The sequence below is a fragment of the Lepus europaeus genome, chromosome 3 (assembly GCF_033115175.1).
Source record: "Lepus europaeus isolate LE1 chromosome 3, mLepTim1.pri, whole genome shotgun sequence".
Classification (NCBI taxonomy): Eukaryota; Metazoa; Chordata; class Mammalia; order Lagomorpha; family Leporidae; genus Lepus; species Lepus europaeus.
This window is the reverse complement of record NC_084829.1, coordinates 73,169,557-73,189,141: the sequence shown is the minus strand read 5'-3', so window position 1 is coordinate 73,189,141 and position 19,585 is coordinate 73,169,557. Positions and strand designations below refer to the sequence as shown.

The window sequence follows — 19,585 nt, the reverse complement described above, 5'->3', positions numbered from 1 at the left end:
AGGCCAAGGCTGAGTGTCTATGCTTGGCAAACCTCAGCTAAAGCCAGAGAACAGGTAAAGGGAGCCCAGGATAATGTGTAGGGCAGGAAGAAGAGAGCCAGGAAGGAATTCTGAGAAGTGCCAGCAGTTCATGGGGAAACAGGAGGATTGGCAGACAGGCAGCTCTTAGCACAGTAGGACCCTTTGCAAAGGCACACCCGTGGAATGGCCAGGGCAGAAACCAGACCCTGTAGTGGATGGAATCACATCAAAGCTGGGTTCTGTCCAACATGCCCTCCTGAGGTAGGCTCCTACCCTCCCCCAGAGACTGGAAGACGGGAGCCCTGTCTTCCGGTTCAAAGGGATGGCTCCCTGGCCCTTGAGAAAAGACACTGCTGGGTTGTAAAACTGGCAAGGAGCTTTGTAAAAGATTTACATCTCAAAGGTGCACGGGAAGAGTCTCCAAATATACTTCCTCTAAATTAACTGCTCTAATGGAGATCAGGGCTCTGGAGGCAGAAGGAGACCTGTCTGAATTTCGATGAAGCTGAGGGGAAGGCCAAGGCCATCTCAGTCAGAGTAGGAGTTCCTGTCTAGGCCCCAGTTTCATTATATGTACAGGCACTGCCCCAACAGACCATTTATTTAGTACAATTTGCAAAGTTTGACATAAATTCTGATCAAGCTTTCACTTTGCTTTTTACCTATGGACAGGATGGAAAAGTTGTTTGTGGCCGTAATGCTGAGAGGGAGAACTAATCCCCAGTAACTAGTTTTGGCACTAGAGAGGAGAGTGTGAAAATTCTCATGCGGTCTCTAGGCTGATGGCATGGCACATGCAGACCAACATATCAATTCTGTACATCCTGGGAATGAGGTCAGCCGTCCATTAGGCCCAAGAACACCTGCAGAGGTGCAGACATGCGGCAGAAGGGACACTGTTATCACTGTGTTTGGTTTGCTATTCACCTTTTGCAAACTCCCTGAATAAATGAATCCGTGATATAAAAAGTATAAACCAATGTTAGAACTTTCTGTGATTTATCAACTGAAAAACCGAATAAATCACAGCTTGCTCAGTATTCTGCCAGCATCTCTGGCAACTAGAGTCGTCTTTCATTTAGGCGGCTATGAAAATTCTTCAGAAGCGTATGAGGCTTTTATGCCATTTAGCTATGCAGGTTGAAGATTTCACAAATGCAAAACCACAAAGAACTTATTCTCTTCTTGAATTCCTAAGAAACTGCCTCAAAAAAAATAAATAAATAAATGGATAGACCTCAAGGCTGGTAAATGATAAACATTGAAATTAATTACAGTCTGGCATCCAGGATGCTTTCCGTGAAGATGGGCATCAACAAACTCGTTTTCTCTAGGGGAAAAAAAAGTGCATGATTTGTAAGACTCCCATTTAGTCACCAGCTCTGAAAAAGTGGTAGTTGTCACTCATCACCATGACAATAAAAACAATGAGAGTCACCATTAATTGGCACTATTTTTTATCTTAATAGATACCAGTGCAAAGAACATGTTATTTCCCTCCATGATATTGAAGAAGCTGTGTTTCACAGAAGTTTAAGTCATTGACCTTTTACCAGCCACACAATTACTGAGTGCTACAATTCAAACCCAGTTTTTGTTCCTCTTTTAACTCTTCCCGATGGCCAGTTTACCAAAGGGAATCTTGTAACTGTCCCCTCCCCAAGTGCGTGCATGCGCACGCGCACACACACATACACACAGGGGATGCAGAGGCTGTTCAATCTATTGAGAAAGTGACCACATGCTTCTGTTCAATTAATCCCAAATCAATTATATTAGTATATATACTTCTCCAAATGAAATTTCCTGTAATATTTTGTCATGCTATTATTAGAATGCAAACAAAAAAAAGTGTTCACTCTCAGAAACCAATGTCCCGAATTTCCAATATTCTCTTCGCCTGAACTGTAATGATTGTCCCCTCCCAGCTCAGGTAGTCATGGGAATTCTTCCAGTGATTCTCTCCAGCCTCTCTTCTTTTGCTTCCTCATCTGCAACATCCCTGGTCCTGTCTCGTGGGTCTACCCTGCTGGCCTTTGCCCCCCAGAATGCCCAGAGGGGATTTAGTGTATGGCACCAGCTTGCAGATGGGACATTTCAACTCCCTCCAGAGTTTCAACATGTGCCCTCTTTCTGCACCCCTGTTACCCCATATGGATCCCTTAGGATTCTCCTAGGGCCCTTCCACACAAGTCAAGGGCAGGGCTCAGGCCACTGTAGGGCCATCTCTCCTGCTGCCCAAGTTCCTCTTTACTGACACCAATTCACTGAGGACACCTCAGTTCGGCAGATACATATACTGGCTGAAAGCTGAGATAATCCTTCAGCCTCACAGTGAGGGCAAGATATGTGTGGGCATTCATGCATTCCCTCTCACAGAAGAGACTGAGGGTACAATCAATGATTCGTGGCAGTTGCTGAGAGTGGTGAAGAACTGAACAAAACCCAGAGCGTCTCACATGGCTTCCCCTTTAAACCACAAAGGGCTCCTTCAATAACTGACTCAATTCCACAAGTGTGTATCAACTCTAATCACTTGTGTGGGGCTGTGCCATGTGCTATTTATCACTGAATAATTTTCCTCACTCTAATCCTACCTTCAGCAGTAAGGCACAAGCAAAACATTTTAGGCCAATACCAATAAGGCAATGACACAGTAACTTATATGCAAATCTTTATATTATTTTTTAAAGACTAATTTGAAAGAGTTGCAGAGAGGCAGAGAGAGAGAGAAATCTTGCATCTGCTGGTTCACTCCCACAACAGCTGGAGCTGGGAGAGTCTGAAGCCAGGAGCCAGGAGCCAGGAGCTTCCTCTGGGTCTCCCACACGGGAGACTTGAGCCATCTTCCACTGCTTTCCCAGGCCATGGCAGAGGGCTGGATCAGAAACAGACCAACCAGCGCCCATATGGATGTCGGCACCACAGGCAGCAGCTTTACCCACTATGCCACAGTGCTGGCCCATTTAAATTCTCTTTTTTTATTATTAAACTTTTATTTAATGAATATAAATTTCCAAAGTACAGCTTATGGGTTACAATGGCTTCCCCCTCCCAAAACTTCCTTCCCACCCACAACCCTCCCCTTTCCCGCTCCCTCTCCCCTTCCAATCACATCATGATTCATTTTCAATTCTCTATATACAGAAGATCAGTTTAGTATATATTAGGTAACGATTTCAACAGTTTGCCCCCATATAGCAACACAAAGTGAAAAAAAATAGTTGGAGTACTAGTTATAGCATTAAATAAGAGTGTACAGCACATTAAAGACAGAGATCCTACATAATATATTTTTTTTTAATTAATTAATTTTCTTTGCCATTTCCAATTTAACACCTGAATTGCATCAACAGAGAGGCAACATATGCCAGCCACATATGCCTGGCCAGCCACTCCCACTGCCTTTACCCTAGTAGAAGGCTCAGAATGGGAGACTGGTGTTTGAGCAGAGGGCCATTCGTGGTACCTAGTGAAAATACTCTGTAAAGGTGAGATCCAGAGCCTTTCCCAAGGCCACAGCCAGTTTCTGGGAGCCAGGCCTTCCCACCCAGGGCACTCTGCTGAGGTCTCAGGGTCCACAGAGGGATGAGTGAGCTAACTTCCTGCAAGTACAGCCAAGCCCACAGTGTCCTCAAGACTTGAGGGAAGAAGCACCAGCAGCCTGTGCGGGAGATGGGGTTCCTGGGTTCCACTGTATGACAGTTGGTAGCAGGACATATTTATTCAAATGATCAAGCCCAAGGCCCCAGCACTATGTAACAGTCGTATTCATGCTGTCCAAAGGGCATAGACCCCAGGGCTGCATGAAGATTTCCTGGGCTCTAGGCCCTTTTGCCTTAATGCATATTAACAAAGAATATTTTAAAAATATATTTAAGACTCCGTGCTTGTAAAAACAAATACAATCCTGGTTAGCCTTTTTTTTTTTCTTTCTGATTTTAAAGAAAACATTTTTATGGGCCCCTAAAAATATGGTGGGCCCCAAGACTATGTCCCCCCTGCAGGCTGCAACTGACTGTAATGTGCGAGTTTGATAGCTATCCCAGGCAAAGAAAGGAGCCCTTTCCCCTCCACCACCACCAAAACCACGACCACAACGTCTTGGTTAGGACAGGAGTGGACCCAATTGAAATCTGGTCACCTGGCTGAGGCACGAGGCTTGCTCACACTGGGCACCAGGGCATGGCAGTGTGGGGCACTGCGTCCCTGCAGAGCTGGAGCTCTGAGGTTTACAAAGCAGAGACCATGATCCAGGAGTTCCCACCACCCTCACGCAACCAGGCAGGCCCTTATCAGCGAGTAACAAGGATTAACAATGGCTCCATCAGCTGTCCCCTGAAGCTGCTCCCACCGCTGTGCCAATGCCTTCCAGACCTTGCTTCCCTCCACCCACGTGCACAGAACGGTGGTTTTTAAGGAGACACAAGTCAGTTCAGGAGGTTAAAATCTCATCTCCTAAATCTAGTCCGGCTTCTTTGGCTGTTGGGCGCCATCTAGTGAACACTGAGTTTCATCGCATTAAGGAAAAACAAAACAACAACAAAAAAAAAATCACAAAGCCTCAGCAACCCCAGCTAGCCCTGAAAAAGCCCGAGTTTTAACCAAGCTGAGCTGAAATCCTGTCCTTAGGTGGAAACAAAAGACAGGTACCTCACCTCCAGTCCAACGCATAAATGGGCTGGGAACAGCACAAAAGGAGATGATGAGATGATCAAGGCTGGGGAGAAAGTCAATCCATACTCAGCCCCTAGATTGTGAGACAAGCTCAGACAGTGTGGGGCTGAACTACGTCTGGGAAAGGCAGGCAGAGACCACAGAGGTCCTGCAGTCAGAGAAAGCCTATTTTCACGCCTGACAAGCACGAGTGCACTTAGGACCAGAAGGGGGTTTGAGAAAGAGACGGTCTCAGATCACTAGGAAGCTATAATATCCATGAACTGATGAATTTTTTGATGACCAGGACCATAATCCTTTACACTTTAGCTGTAAAATGCCTCAAAGTGTTCCCTGCAGCCAGGGGACATTTGCTTCAGTACTTTGCTGGTTGGATGGGGAGCGGAGGACATCCATCCTCGGCCAGCCAGGTGGGAATGCTTTTCAGGACCTCTGAAATGCATGCCAAAGACATTAGATAAGCAAATCCCAAGGAGAAACTGATACTTAAAATGCATTTACGCGAATGATACAAACACCTCCAGGTACTTAAAATGCATTTACGCGAATGATACAAACACCTCCAGGTCTGATATGGCAGCTCACTTATTTACAAGCCATGTTCAGTGCTGTCACATTGGAACAACAGAAAAAGCAATTGGAGCCACTGTAGTGTCAGGCAGCATTTTCTGCAAGAAGTGTTCTGCCTCCTGCAGGAGTGGCAGCAGGTGGTGGCTTTGAGCTTTTGTTAGCTGGAGGAGCGTTTTTTTCAACAGAAAGCATTGGTGGAAGTCTGACATACTGACCAATGGGAGTGGAGGTACTAGCATGCAGGCAGCTTCCACACACTCTCCCTCACCACTCTGTGTCCCTGGCGGGTCCTGGGTATCTCTTAGAAACACTATACTTGAAAAATCACTAAAATGATATAGAAAGCTGAAGATTGTAAACAGACAGTATGGATGTCAATCACAAGTCATACTTAGCTAACATGGGCTTCCATTTTTTTCACCTGTGAAAATGATGTCAGAAATATCTATACAGCTTTAGAAGGTGGTTACGAATACTAGTGAACACACATGTTTCAAGAGCCTGGGCACAGTGCCAAATGTACCATGGCCCTCAGTAAATGATATTCTCCTGTTTGTATGTATTACTGTCATTTCCACCCAGAGTCATGGCCTGAAGGGCACTTCCAGAAATGGAAGGACACGAATGCTCTGACCACAGCCAGAACCCATCTGGGTCACAAAGGAGTAGGCCAGGACCTCTGGGTGCCAGGACAGACCTGCACGTCTCCTGCCAGCTGCTGACTAGCAAATCCTGATATGCTGAACTCACTCAGGCCAAGCACTTTCTAGGAAGTGATTGTCAGACCTGCTTGGCAGAAGAGTAGGAACATCAGTTAAGAATAGAAAAATAGAGGCTGGTGCTATGGCACCAGCCACTTCACCTGCAGTGCCAGCATCCCATATAGACACCAGTTTGATCCAATTCCCTCCAAATGGCCTGGGAAAGCACTAGAAGATTGTCCAAGTACTTGGGCCCCTGCATCCAAGTGGGACACTCAGAAGCCCCTGGCTCCTGGCTTCAGATCAGCCCAGCTCCAGCCATTGCAGACATTTGGGGTGTGAACTAGTGGATGAAAGACCTCTCTGTAACGCTGCTTCTCAAATAAATATCTTTTTTAAAAGAAAAGAAAAATAAGTCATTTTTGCCAGCAATGGATTATAATGAACCCAGAGGATACCCCAAGCTATATTGGGTGTTTATTGAGTGTGGTAAAGGCCCATGGAGAAACCCTTCTATAGTACCAGCAGTAAAAATAATCTATGTGAGGGGGGTTTAAGCAAACCCAAGAAGCTAAGGCAATCATATCAATTAGTCTATAAACCAATCATAAAAGCCTTACTTCCCAGACCTATACACAATTTGATTGACTTAAATATTCTTCTAGGGGCTAGCATAGTGATACAGTGGGTTATGCCAACCACTTGTGATGCCTGCATCCCACACCAGAGCACTGGTTCAAGTCCTGGCTACTCTACTTCGTATCCAACTCCCTTTTTATGTAACTGGAAGGCAGTAGAAGAAAGCCCCAGTTGTTGGGTCCTTGCCACCCATGTTGGAGACTTAGATGGAGTTCCTGGCTCCTGGCTTCAGCCTGGCCCAGACCCGGTTACCCAGTTGTTGAGGCTGTTCGGGGAATGAACCAGCAGCTGAAAAAACTCCCTCTCTCCCTCTCACTATGCCTTTCAAATAACTAAATACGTCTTAAATTCTGAAAAACAGCATCTAATTTTTTTTCCAAATCTATTTTTGGTCTCAAGTTTTCCTTTTCCAAGCTGTAGTCCATGTTGAGACAGAGCATTTTAGTTGTTGTTACACAGCATACAAATTATTATTATTGACCAAATCCAGAGCCAACAGTGGCAAGTTCAGCTAACTTTTTTGTACTAGTGCCTGAAGATCTGTTAAGGAAGAAACAAATAGCTATATGGCCTACCCATGTGTGATCCCCACCCTCCTAAGTTGAAATAAATGTCTTTGGAATGCGAAAAAGAAAATGATACTTAGGGAAAGCTTTAAAAAAAATCTAGTAATTTTCATTCATCACAGAGCTCATCCTTTGTGTCACCTCAAGGGCTACTCCACCCTAATATCAGCCCATATCCAGTCTCAGGCTCATCCTTAAGCATGAAGTTGCAGGAGTCTCTTGAACAATGACATATAAGAGGGTCACCAAAATACCTAAAGAAAGCACTTGCATGGTCAGAAGAGTTAGTTTGAGAGTTGCTCCACAAATTAGTGTTGTGAATTTGGTCTTTTTCTATTTTGATCCTCATTTACCAAATCGCCTTCATTTGCTGTATTAACAGGTGGTCTGACAGCTCCCCTTTGTGCTCTTCCCTTCTCTAGAACTTCTCACATGGTTCCCAAAGAGAACTGGCATGATCTTGGCAACCCTCAGTTTCCCCATTTGCAAGGTAGCGAATAAATCTAAAAGGTTCCCAGAATACCTTTAAGCTCTCAAATTCTATCTGAAATATAAAAATATACATATGGGTAATAAAAAACCTGAAGCATTAAGTCGGCCTGAAGTTCTTTAGTTCTAAAGGTTTGAAAAGCCAAGCTGATAGGTATTGAATGTATGCACACTGGTTTGGCCCTTAGTGAGGTATACACACAGCCAGCAGCGCCTAAGCTCAGGGACATGAAGTCTGCTCCTTCTCTGTAGACGGATCCTGAATAAATGACACAGAGGAAGCAAGTAATTGATGAACTGGCTGTATCTGTTCTTCAACTACACCTGATTCAAGGCCCCTAAATTTGGATAAAATCATTTCTCCAACTGTTGCCTGTTTCCTGTGCAGTTTTACTGATACGCAGACTACGCCTGGCTGTGCTAAAGGAAATCATAGCAAAATAGAGGTATTTATTGTCACAGGGACCTCACTTGGTTATCATGCATTTGTTATCACTCTTCAGAGGGAAAGAATGCGTGCACTCCTTCAGCTTTCCCACTTATACACATTTCTCCACTGCAGGGAGAGGGAACTCCGGAGCCTCTGCATTCCCTCCTGGTCAGTTTGCAAGACTACAGTTCTGAGTGTAATGTGGCTGACAGCTGTTATGTACTCTCACAGGCCCTGCACGTGAAGTCACCTGGGTTGTCGGTGTACATTTGAGTTGTGTCCTAAACAGCAGCAGGGATACCTTAACGTGGCTAACTTTAGGAGCTATGAGGCTGGGAGAGTCAGTTCACACTATCCAGGCGAAGTTGTCTGTAAGGGACCCACAAGCTGCAGAGAAGTAGGACTTCACATCAAGACTTTTAGCAGATCTACCTTGCTGGGAGACCCAAAAATGTGTTTTCAAGGATCAGATCTTGCCCAAATACTTGGGCAAGACTCTCTGCCTCAGTTTGATACCTTTCGCCACAAGGGGGCACTGGTTTGGAACAGAGAACACCCTGGTTCACTGGAATTTTTTCCCCACCCCCTACACCCTGTCCACAGTTTCTGGGGTCAGTAAGTTTGTCAGAGCAGTTGACTGTCTTGTCCACTTCAAGATTCACGATGGACATTAGCTTATTGATCTTAAGAGGTCTAAAAAGAAAAATGGAAGTGGGTGGGGTTGGAGGGAGAGAGAAAGCACAGAATAGTAACCTGTTACATTTATTTCACACAGCAATTTGTCTTTCTTGTTTTTTTAATTTTCTATTGACATATGATTGTACATATTAACGGGAAAGCTGATGTCTCAATGCACACAGTTTAAAGATCAATGCATTCATTGATAATTAGCATATCCATCATCTTAAACATGTACCATCTCTTTGTGATGAGAGCCTTCAAAATCCTCTCTTCTAGCTATTTTGAAATATGCAATACACTATTGTTAACTACCATCACCCTACCATGCAATTTAACACATAGAACCTACTCTTCCTAAAAGTAACTTTGTGTTGGTTCACTGACCTCTCCCTAGCCTTTGGTAACCACTAACCTGCTCTCAAGGACTGTGAGATCAACTTTTTAAGATTCCACACATGAATGAGATCATGCAGTATTTCTTTTCCCGTCTGGCTTATTTCACTTAACATAACGTCCTCAGGGTTTTTTTCTCTTTTTGTGGCTGAATAGTACTCCATTGTGTGTACATATCACTTTTTTTAATCCATTCATCCATTTATGGACCCTTGGGTTGTTTTTGTATCTTGACTGTTGTGAATAGCATTGCAACAAGCATGGGAGTACCGATGTCTCTGACATACTGATTTCATTTTCTTTGGATATATGCCATTATAGTAACGGGACTGGGAACTCATCCAGTAATTCTACTTTTAAGCATTCTGAGGAATCTCCTTGCCGTTTCTCATCATGGCTGTACTAATTTACATTCCCACCAACAGTCACACAATTTTTTTAACAAACAACTTATTTAGCCACTGAACTTGCTTTTGGTATAGAACTTATCAAATCCTGCTGACCTAGAGTTCTGCAAATATTCGCACTTGGGAAATACCAGACCAGATGATCTCTGAAGTCATGCTGATGTGAAAAACTCAATTCTATTCACATATCCTCTAAAGTACACATCTGATCATACCCTTTCTTTGTTCAAAAATTCCTATGACTCCCACCTGTGAAGTCCATTTCCTTAGCACAACATTCAGGGTCTGGCTTTACCATACTTTTCCACGCCTAGCTCCCTTGCTATGTACCCGCAGGTATCTGCTCCCTCCCAACCAGGTCTCTCCTGCTCTCTCTCCACCTTTCTATCATTTTGCCACCTTTGTGCCTCTGCTCATGCTGCTGTCTCCAGCTGGAATGCATTGCCTAGTCTTTGCATGTCCAAATGCAGTATTTTAAATACTGTAATGCCATCTCTGATGATCTTGTCTCTAAATTTACAGTTCTTACATTTGACTATGTATTGGACTTCTTGCATAGAGTTAACTGCATACATCACATACTTTCCCTAGACTTATTGGAAAAATCATCTTATGCATGGTTGCCTGCTCCCTAGTGCCTTACACCTAATAGGTACTTATAAAAAGAATAATCAGAAGGGCCGAGGACTGATACGACTGAACTGGAAACCCTTCCAGGGCAGCAACAACAGTGGGTTGATGACCAGAGGCCTGTTCAAGTTTTATCAACAGCACTTGGGGACTCTGGCCATGCACTCCTCTGCTGACAGCTTAGTGTGCTCAGCTCTGAAAAGACAAGAAAGACCTGATAGGGCCACTGACTTCTTGAAGTTAAATATTCTGAGAGTCTTTTGATTTATAGTTCACTTTCCAAAGAACCTGAGACAACCCTACAGGATTAAGATTAGAGTAAAATAGAATAATTGCTGACAAGAAAGAAGAATGTCTGTTTAAATTTTAATAGGGAGTAAATGATTAATCCAGAAGAATGAATCTCCAATATTAGGGCCTTGATGATCAGCAAGAAACTAGAAGTTTTTTAAATTATAAAATCATCCTGAGTTCTCAAAAATGTCAATCATTTTTGTGAAATGTTTTTTAAAAGATTTTATTTATTTGAGAGGTGGAGCTACAGGCAGTAAGAAGGAGAAACAGAGAGAGAAGTCTTCCTTCTGCTGGCTCACTCCCCAAATGGCCGCAACGGCTGGAGCTGCACCAATCTGAAGCCAGGAGCCAGGAGCTTCCTCTGGGTCTCCCATGTGGATGCAGGGGCCCAAGCACTTGAGCCATCTTCCACTGCTTTCCCAGGCCATAGCAGAGAGCTGGATTGGAAGAAGAGCAGCTGGGACTTGAACCGGTGCCATATGGGATGCTGGCGCTGCAGACAGAGGATTAACCTATTGTATCACACTGCTGGGCCCTGTGGACTATTTTCTAAATATGTACTTAAAAAAAAAAAAAACAAACAAACACTAATGGGGAGGGCATTTGGTGCAGTGGTTAACATGTCACTTGAAATGCCACATCCCAAATTTAAGTGCCTGTTCTGAGTCCTGGTTCCACCTTTGATTCCAAGTTCCTGCTAACACCCATCCTGGGAGGCAGCAGGTGATGGTTCAAGTACTTGGGTCTCTGTCACCCATATGGAACACCCAGATGGAGTTCCTAGGGAGCTATGGTGCAGTCACAACTGTTGTATACATTTAGGGAGTGAACCAGTAGGTGGGAGCTCTGTCTACACTCCTCTCAAATTTTCTAAAACAAAAAGATGAAATGATATGAACCGGAAGCATCATCATCACTTGGGGCCTGTTAGTCCCAATCTCGGACCTCCTGCCTTGGAATCCAGAGGGTAGAGCTTAGAAATCTATCTTGCCAGGGGCTGAAGCACACTAAGGTTTGTATATAATTGTATTTGGAGCTAACTCTGTTATCAATTTTGTCTATAAACTCATTTCTCAAAGATACATTGTGTGATTCTCTTCTCATGCCAGTCTGCTCCCACGACTGTATAGCCCACTCCAAGAGGGGGTATTGGCAAGTTAGATCTAGTCTGCTTTTCCACTGCTGCCTGTGTCATTGCCTAGCCATCCACGCACTCATTAAAATCTGCTCCATCTCTTACAGCTGATCAAGCAGATCCCTGCAAGTTCCTGGCCTGCGGTGAATTTGCTCAATGTGTGAAGAATGAGTGGACCGAGGAAGCAGAGTGTCGCTGTAACCCAGGGCATGCAAGCCAGGGAGACCTGGCTCACAGGGCCTCGGGCCTCTGTGCCCATGGACAGGACTGTGGGGTCATCCAGGGAAAAGGAGTTCCATGCAGGTAAGTCAAGTACACCAACTTCACAGACCCAAGAATTCATTACTAATATTTCTGAGAAGCAGAAATATTAATAAGTCGTTAGAATACATTAATTTGTTCCTTTAAACCTGTGGTTCTCAAACATTAGTGATCAAAGTCACCCAAAGGAGGCTTTATTGAAATACACTTTGCTGGGCCCTACTCTGCTTTGTTTCTGATTCAGTAGCTGTGGGTGGGGCTCAGGGGAGGCTGGTGGGGCTGCTCTAGGACAACTCTGTGAGCACTCTGCTCCAGGTGTTTTGGCAATGCTCCTTGAAGACCAAAAGAGGAGGCAGAAAGAGCCCCCATGTCAGCATTGGGACCTGGTTTACACCTTACTGGGCACATGTGCATATATCTGTGTGTGGGTGATAATGGCTTTTGTATAAGAAAGCTAGAAAACTGAGATTTTTAAATCCTTCTGTAATTCATCATATTAACTGTTATAGTCTTGATGCCCAGTGTGTCTATGTGATTGACTTGTATAGAATTTTCTAAAGCAAAATGGGCCCAGACTAACTTGTTTTGTAGTCAGATTTTACTTAGGACCTTTCCTCGCGTCATTAAATATTTTCCACAGCATCATTTTTAACGATCACACAGTATTCCACTCTCTAGATGTGTTATGATACGTTCAGTCAGTCCCTCATTTCCAGACAGGGAAATCTAGAGAAGTTCGTCAGAAAAAGAGGAGACCAGACATAATAGGCTTCGTATTCATGAACTAGACTGCAGGATGTAGGCACAGAGATAAACAGATAAAATAAGAATAACCTTCACACAAGACTTTATGTATTAGGGAATTTATATTAACAGGCATTTCAAATCAATAAGGAAAATATGAAGTAGTTGATTATTATAGTACAATCAGCCTTTCATTTAGAAAATTAAATTAGCTCCTTACCACAGAAAATCAATTCTACATCAAAGACCCAAATCTAAAGTCAGAACTATTAAAGTAGGAGAAAAAATACTTTTTAAAACATTTCTGTAATCTTGGGACTCATAAAGGCAACACTAAACCCAGAGGGTATCAAGAAAAGGACTTCCATAAAATTTACAGCTACACAATGATGTGGAAGAAAAATATCTATAATGATGAAAAATGAACATACACAATAATAAGAACTCCTACATATCAATAAGACATTCTATTATTAAAATTAGTAAAGAATACAGAGGTGCAATTCATAGAATAAAGCCAAATGATCAATAAAATGTAGAAGATGCTCAATCTCACTATAATCAGGGAAACCCAAAAATGAGATATCACTTATTGCTCATGATTTTGGCCAAAGGTTGATAATAGCCAGTGTGAATAACATGGAGCTAGATTCTCTCAAACACTGCTGATGAATGTATACATTGAAAAATCCCTTTTTCAAGAGAAATTTGTCAGTATAAATTTTTGATTAAAGAACTCTATTGTTAGACAATCATTCATGCAAAAATAGTTGTAATTGTGCACCAGGATACACACAAAAATAGGATCACAGCATCCTTGCTTTGAACTGTGATACAACTGTACAGCCCATTGAGAGGGAGATAATCTAGAGTGTTGTGCATTACACCCTATGAACACAGCAGCTAGAAGCAATGATATATTTGTACTGGAGTGATCACAGGAAATCAAGGCATATTGGGTTAGAAAGCCTATTGCAATAACAGACCCTGTGTACATAATAAATTGATAACAAAATCAAATACTTATAAGTATGTTAAGTTCAACCATATGGTATTGCTATTTTATCAGTCACAAATCAAATATTGGTGATTTTGTATTGTCCAATCCAATATGTAATAAATGCAGAGCCAAAAGGGGGAATGATAGATACATGTGCCTATCATTCCAGTTAACAGAAAGGAAGAGAATGGGGAACACTTCTTTTAATCATATGCTCATGCATCACTTGTATGATTTCAGAGAACATAGTGAGGGGAGAAAAAGCTAGTGAGCAAGGTTGGGAAAAGAAGGTGGTTAAGGAGAAGAGGGGTTGCACGTGGCTCTTAGGAACAGTAATGTGTCCTGTGGTAGTTTAATCAACTCTGCCAGCTGTTTCAGATGTTGTGCAATTTGTATTTTAGGTATGTCTCCTCCTCGAGTAAGCAAAATCACTTCAGCTCTAGGTTGTCCCAAGTGAGGTCAATAACACAAGGCATCAGGTGATCTGGGAGTGGACAGCACCCAACGAGGCATGTGCTGCTCTACTCCACTCTCCTGTGCCCATCATGGTGACGGGGTCGGGGGGCAAATCTGCACTTGAGGTATTCCAAAACACAACAATGTTGAAGCTTCTTAGACTAGGATATTTTTGAGTACCATGTGAGTGGCTAGGTGGTAGACAGGAAGGGAGAGAGAAAGAAAATGAGGAAGATACTTCACTTCTCAAGGAGAAGAGAGAAATGCCCATACTACCCCAATTCTGCCCTTCCCAACTCCCCTTTTCAATCATGTATTGTCCTGATGGCTGCATCTTAAGGACAAACACCTGTTGCCCCATGAGCTGTCTCAGACTCTCACCGTGATCTGCCATGGGTCCCTCCAGGAATCCTATGACCTGCTCCCCTCCCTCCCATCAGTCCTTCCAGTACCTCACAAGATATCACCACTTACATGACTCTGACATTTACTCAGATGCAGAACATCTGACAAACTAAACCTTGATCAGCCATAAATCACACTGGTTAAAATATAAGATGCTTTAAAGGTAGACCCAAGTGCAAGGTAAGAGTTCCAGTTCTAAGTGTGACATTGAGCCACACCCCCATACACACACACACACACACACCTTTAAGCTTCAGATTTCTCATCTATGTAATGTGGATAGCAGAAATGAATTCAGGGGTTTAGGTAAGGAATAAATTAAATGCCCCTTCATGTAAACTACCCAGCTACTAGCATCACAGGAGCTGTTTGTATCAACAAGACAGTCGTGTGAGGAAAAACAGATTCCCTGCCCGACAACAGCACTGTATGAAGAACTGCACACTGTTGCATTTTTGTTATTCTACCTGAAAGTGAAGACAGGAAAATGATATTGAGAGCAAGTGCCTTACCGAGAAGATGAGGCCACTGACACACAAAGAGCAATTCCAATTGACTCAGCTATTTATCATTCTGCTGCAAAGTCATTGTCATTCACTACACTTTCACCTTTATTTTTCCTTCTACTCTTTTCCTCCATTCAATATTTATGACTACATGACATACATTTTTCAGTTCCCTCAATTTTAAATTTTGTATACATATTCTATGGTACCGAGAACTTGGCAAATGTCTCCAAAGAAAAAAGTTTCATTTCCGAAGATCCTTTTTCTGGTTTAATTAGTTTGACTTTTATTAATCACAATTATAAATACCCAGAAAACGCAAATCTAAACGTAACAGTAAATTATATACGACTTTTCCACTTCAGGTCTAAAAGCTTTCACTTTGTCCTTCAATAGGCCAACAGTGTTCTGCGACATTACTAATAATAATGAAAACTGTTTCCAAATTCAGGGACCACATTCAGTAAATGACACAAAGTGACATTCAAGAAGAGTTTTTGTTAATACAGAAATGCATGTTAAAACCAGAGCAAGATCACAGGTGCTACACCTTAGTTGTGAAAGTAAAAAAGAGGTTCGTTTTTTCTCCCTCTCAATAGCTGTCGTACTAGCATTTCCCCACTAGAAAGAAATACCTAAGACAAGCTACTTGGGAAGGAAGGAAGTTTGTTTTGGCTCACGGTTTTGGGGGTTGAGTCCAAGATCAGATGGACAGCACTGCTTCAGCCGTCTGAAACCCGGAAGATGCCAGTGGTGGGAGACTCATGGAGGAAGGATCACATGACAAGCCAGGAAGCAGAGTGAGCCAGCAGGAGGCCTCAGACTCACAGAATCAACCTTTTATGAGAGCTACCTAACAAGCACCTTCCACAGGCCCACCTCCTCAGCACCCTAGTTGAATCACATCTCTGGGGATTAAATGTCTCCAGGAGTAGGGGAATCCAATCATGGGAAACCATAGCAGCTGTTGATAGTCCCTGTTGAGCCCTTCCTCCATTGCATAGTGGGGAGACAGGATGAGGAAGGGTTGGAGTTTACTATAGTCCTATCCTGCTTTAAAACATCATCTGATTCACAATTTGAGTAACCATTTTAGGAAACTCAGTTCTCTTGGGACAGTAAGATTGGCTTTCTTAGTCTCACCAGGCAGGTTCTTTGGAAAGATTCTAGGCCCACTTTTCCTTCGCCTGTGATCTCTTAGATCCAATACCAGCCATCTGCCAGTTTCTTGATGTTGCCAGAGCCTCTGTGTCTCCCAATCAAAGCAAGTGGAAACCAAAACTCTGTATTAGATGGTGAGAGGGAGAACCAGAAACGTGTTACTCAACCTCCTTAAATTACAGCTGGCTCCCCTCTCCTCTGCCTTCCTCCCATCGAGCACTGGGACTGGGATAGGTTTTTTTCCCTTTCCTTCCCCTGAAATTCAGGGAAATCTCAGCCCAGAATGCTGAGAGAAATAACACACTTTACTGATACTGGTGTATATTTAACAAGGTATGCCCTAAATGTTATACCCGTTTTAGGATATGAAGAGGAAAAACAGTGCAAAATGTGTATTGCTACCAACAGAAATTATGTACTTCTTAGGTACATAAGAAGTCTGGAATTATATATTGCAAATTTAAAAATACACCAGAATTTTTAATATTCTTTTTGACAGGCAGAGTTTGACAGTGAGAGAGAGAGAAAGAGAGAGAGAAAGGTCTTCCTTTTTCCGTTGGTTCACTCCCCAAGTGGCTGCTACAGCACGTTGTGGCCAGTGCACTGCGCTGATCCGAAGCCAGGAGCTAGGTGCTTCCTCCTGGCCTCCCATGTGGGTGCAGGACCCACCAAGGACCTGGGCCATCCTCCACTGCACTCCTGGGCCACAACAGAGAGTTGGGCTGGAAGAGGAGCAACCGGGACAGAATCCAGCGCCCCAGTTGGGACTAGAACCTGAGGTGCCAGCACTGCAGATGCAAGATTAGCCTAGTGAGCCGTGGCGCCAGCCCAGAATTTTTAATTTTATGTAAATGTGCTATTACAGAATTGTCAGTGACCACAACTCAGAAGTTGACTTAAAATAATTCCCTTTTTTGCAAGACAAACTTAGCCCTCATCTTTCTCATGAGCTTTCTTCAATGCTTCTGAGAGCACTGCCCACCAGAAAACCAGCTGAATGGCAAAATCTGGTGAGGATGCAAGCAGCATCCTTGCTCCAATTCTAACAAAGACACCTGCAAAAATGCGCTACCTATTTTCACTGCTATAATTTTAACAATAAAACAGTAGAGAGCTGTAGTTGTTAACACTGAAATGCCCAGGAAACAGGATGTCATGTTTTTGCCTTCTTTCGTAGATTTCCAGTTCACTCTAAAAATGAAGCCTATGAAACTAGAGTTAAAAAGTTCCAACATCAGCAAAATAACAAGGTAAAAGTCACACTTTCTTTGCTACGCTGGTTTTAATTACTGAAATTTAATTTTACGGAAGTTAGAAACAGTTCTATATCTGACTCTTGTTTGTTAGCAGTAACTAAAATACTTTCCCTTTATTTGTCAGGTTTTTTAACTTCAGTGCTTTCAGGTGGAGGGGTGGTATTGGTGGTAAGGGGACATCTTGGTGCAAGGATAGAAACAGCTGGCTTCAGTTAAGTGAAATGCATAGATAAAATGGTAACATAAAAATATTTAATATTCAAAGCCTTTTCAACAAGGTTGAAATGTTCACTCTAATCTCTATTCCTGGCACCAAAAAATTTTTAAAAACTTCCTTTATTTAAAATAATAATCAGCTAAGGCAAAATTATGTCAAATGAAATGTAAGCAGCATAATTTGTGAACAATGAGTAACTGCAAAAATTCCTAAAATTTCCCCCTTAGATAAATGTTCTTTCCAGTGTCTATAATGTCTCTTTTACAAAATACTCTTCCATCTTATCAGTTAACTTTACTAAAATAATTTTATTCTAGAAAATAACTTATCTACAACAAGTCTAGTTTCCACAGAGATTTTTTTAACCTTAGGAGAAAATCCTTAGTTAATTTGTTGCCTTAAATTACCTATTTTCAAAAAATTATACTTACTCTTTGATCCTAACAATGGGTGATAATCAGCCACTCTCCACTCCACCTAATATCTGCAGTGCTAGAGAAAACAAACACTTGGAAGCTTGCACTTGAGAAAGTTGTCACAGTGAATACACAATCAAATAGAACACTAAGGAAGTCACATTAAATGTCATAATTTTATGAATCCAAGGGCACAGTAGGAATAATGTATACCATTTTAATTTATGAAGCCATGAAAATTGGATAATCAGAGAAAGTTCATATTAGGGCCATAAAATGACAATAGAACAGAAGATATAAATATTTACAAAACATCTAGGATGAAGCATACACCAACTAATTCCTGATGTACTAAGTAGAGTTAAGGACCACATTTCAAATGAAGAGGTTTTGCAGTGGGACAGGGGATAAAGGATGGTTGGATAATGGTACCAAAACACAAAAGTAGCAAGTTCTAGTGTTTCATAGCACATTGGGACTTTAGTTCACAATACTAAACTCAGAATTGGGTTAGAGGAGCTTATAGACTCCAAACACTAAGATAAGGAAATTAGGCTAGTTGCTTAGTCTGATTGGTTCATGCTGTGTCTATATGTTAAAATATTGTACTATAACTCATAAAAATGTAAATTATTGGATGTTAATCAATAGACATTTTAAATAACATTTAAAAAAACAAGTTTTATGGTGAATAAAAGGAAGTCATAACTTCACAGTGGGAAGTAAACTTGGAGAACTACATCTTATCTCAAGGCAGGAATTAAGTATCAATGCTGATTATTCAAGGGTACATGGATTGCTGTTGACAGAGATCCAGAAGACACATTTCATTTCCATGAAGAAGGATCAGTAATAAACTGTTGATGTCCACTGTGGCTGAAAGGGAATATAGCGGCTTCCATTTACAGACTGCCTGCCACTTCTGTTCCAAGAGATGATTTCACCTGAGAATCTAAATAAGTCTAAGAACAGATGGGACACAATCCTAGGAGGTTATAAACTTAAGCATATTTGGAGGACATGTCCCATCTTTTGAAGATATTCCAAATGGCAAGCATAACCTCAAGGGTAATAACAGGATGAACCATTGATTTGACCTTGGGTAGAATGTCTTAATTTCATTTGTCTTCCAGGTAACCAGGAAAAGAAATTCTGAATTACCTACTGTAGAAAATGAAGAATTTAATCAACCAGAATGGGAAAGAAATTAAGAACTGAAACCACAGATATTATCATTCAAGCCATCTCAAGAGAGATCATTTGCTTTCTCAAAGAAAACTATAACCATTCTGTCAACATTTTTAAAACAGAGGCAGACATATTCATTGCTCATCAGAGTCCAGGCATGTTGTCAACATTAAAGACCAGCACACACCATATTTCAAGCACAGAAAAGTCATATACTTTTAATAAGTTCTGAAGAAAAGAGTCATCAAAATTCAAAGTAGAACCAGTGAAATATATTTTGACTATTCTTGGATAGTAGTTGAAGTAATAGCAAATAGATTTGCTTGAGGTATCCTTAACATA

The 19,585-nt window shown here is 42.0% G+C and overlaps 1 protein-coding gene across 1 annotated transcript in view; it reads left to right on the top strand.

Moving 5' to 3' along the window:
- The window catches only part of IMPG1 (interphotoreceptor matrix proteoglycan 1), a 137,513-nt gene extending 118,247 nt beyond the window's left edge, over positions 1-19,266 (top strand). The window contains exons 15-17 of the mRNA XM_062187581.1: positions 11,741-11,936; positions 17,344-17,416; positions 19,189-19,266. Of these exons, the coding sequence (XP_062043565.1) occupies positions 11,741-11,936; positions 17,344-17,416; positions 19,189-19,266 (347 nt within the window). The remainder of the gene's footprint in view (positions 1-11,740; positions 11,937-17,343; positions 17,417-19,188) is intronic.
- Positions 19,267-19,585: the final 319 nt, after the last annotated feature.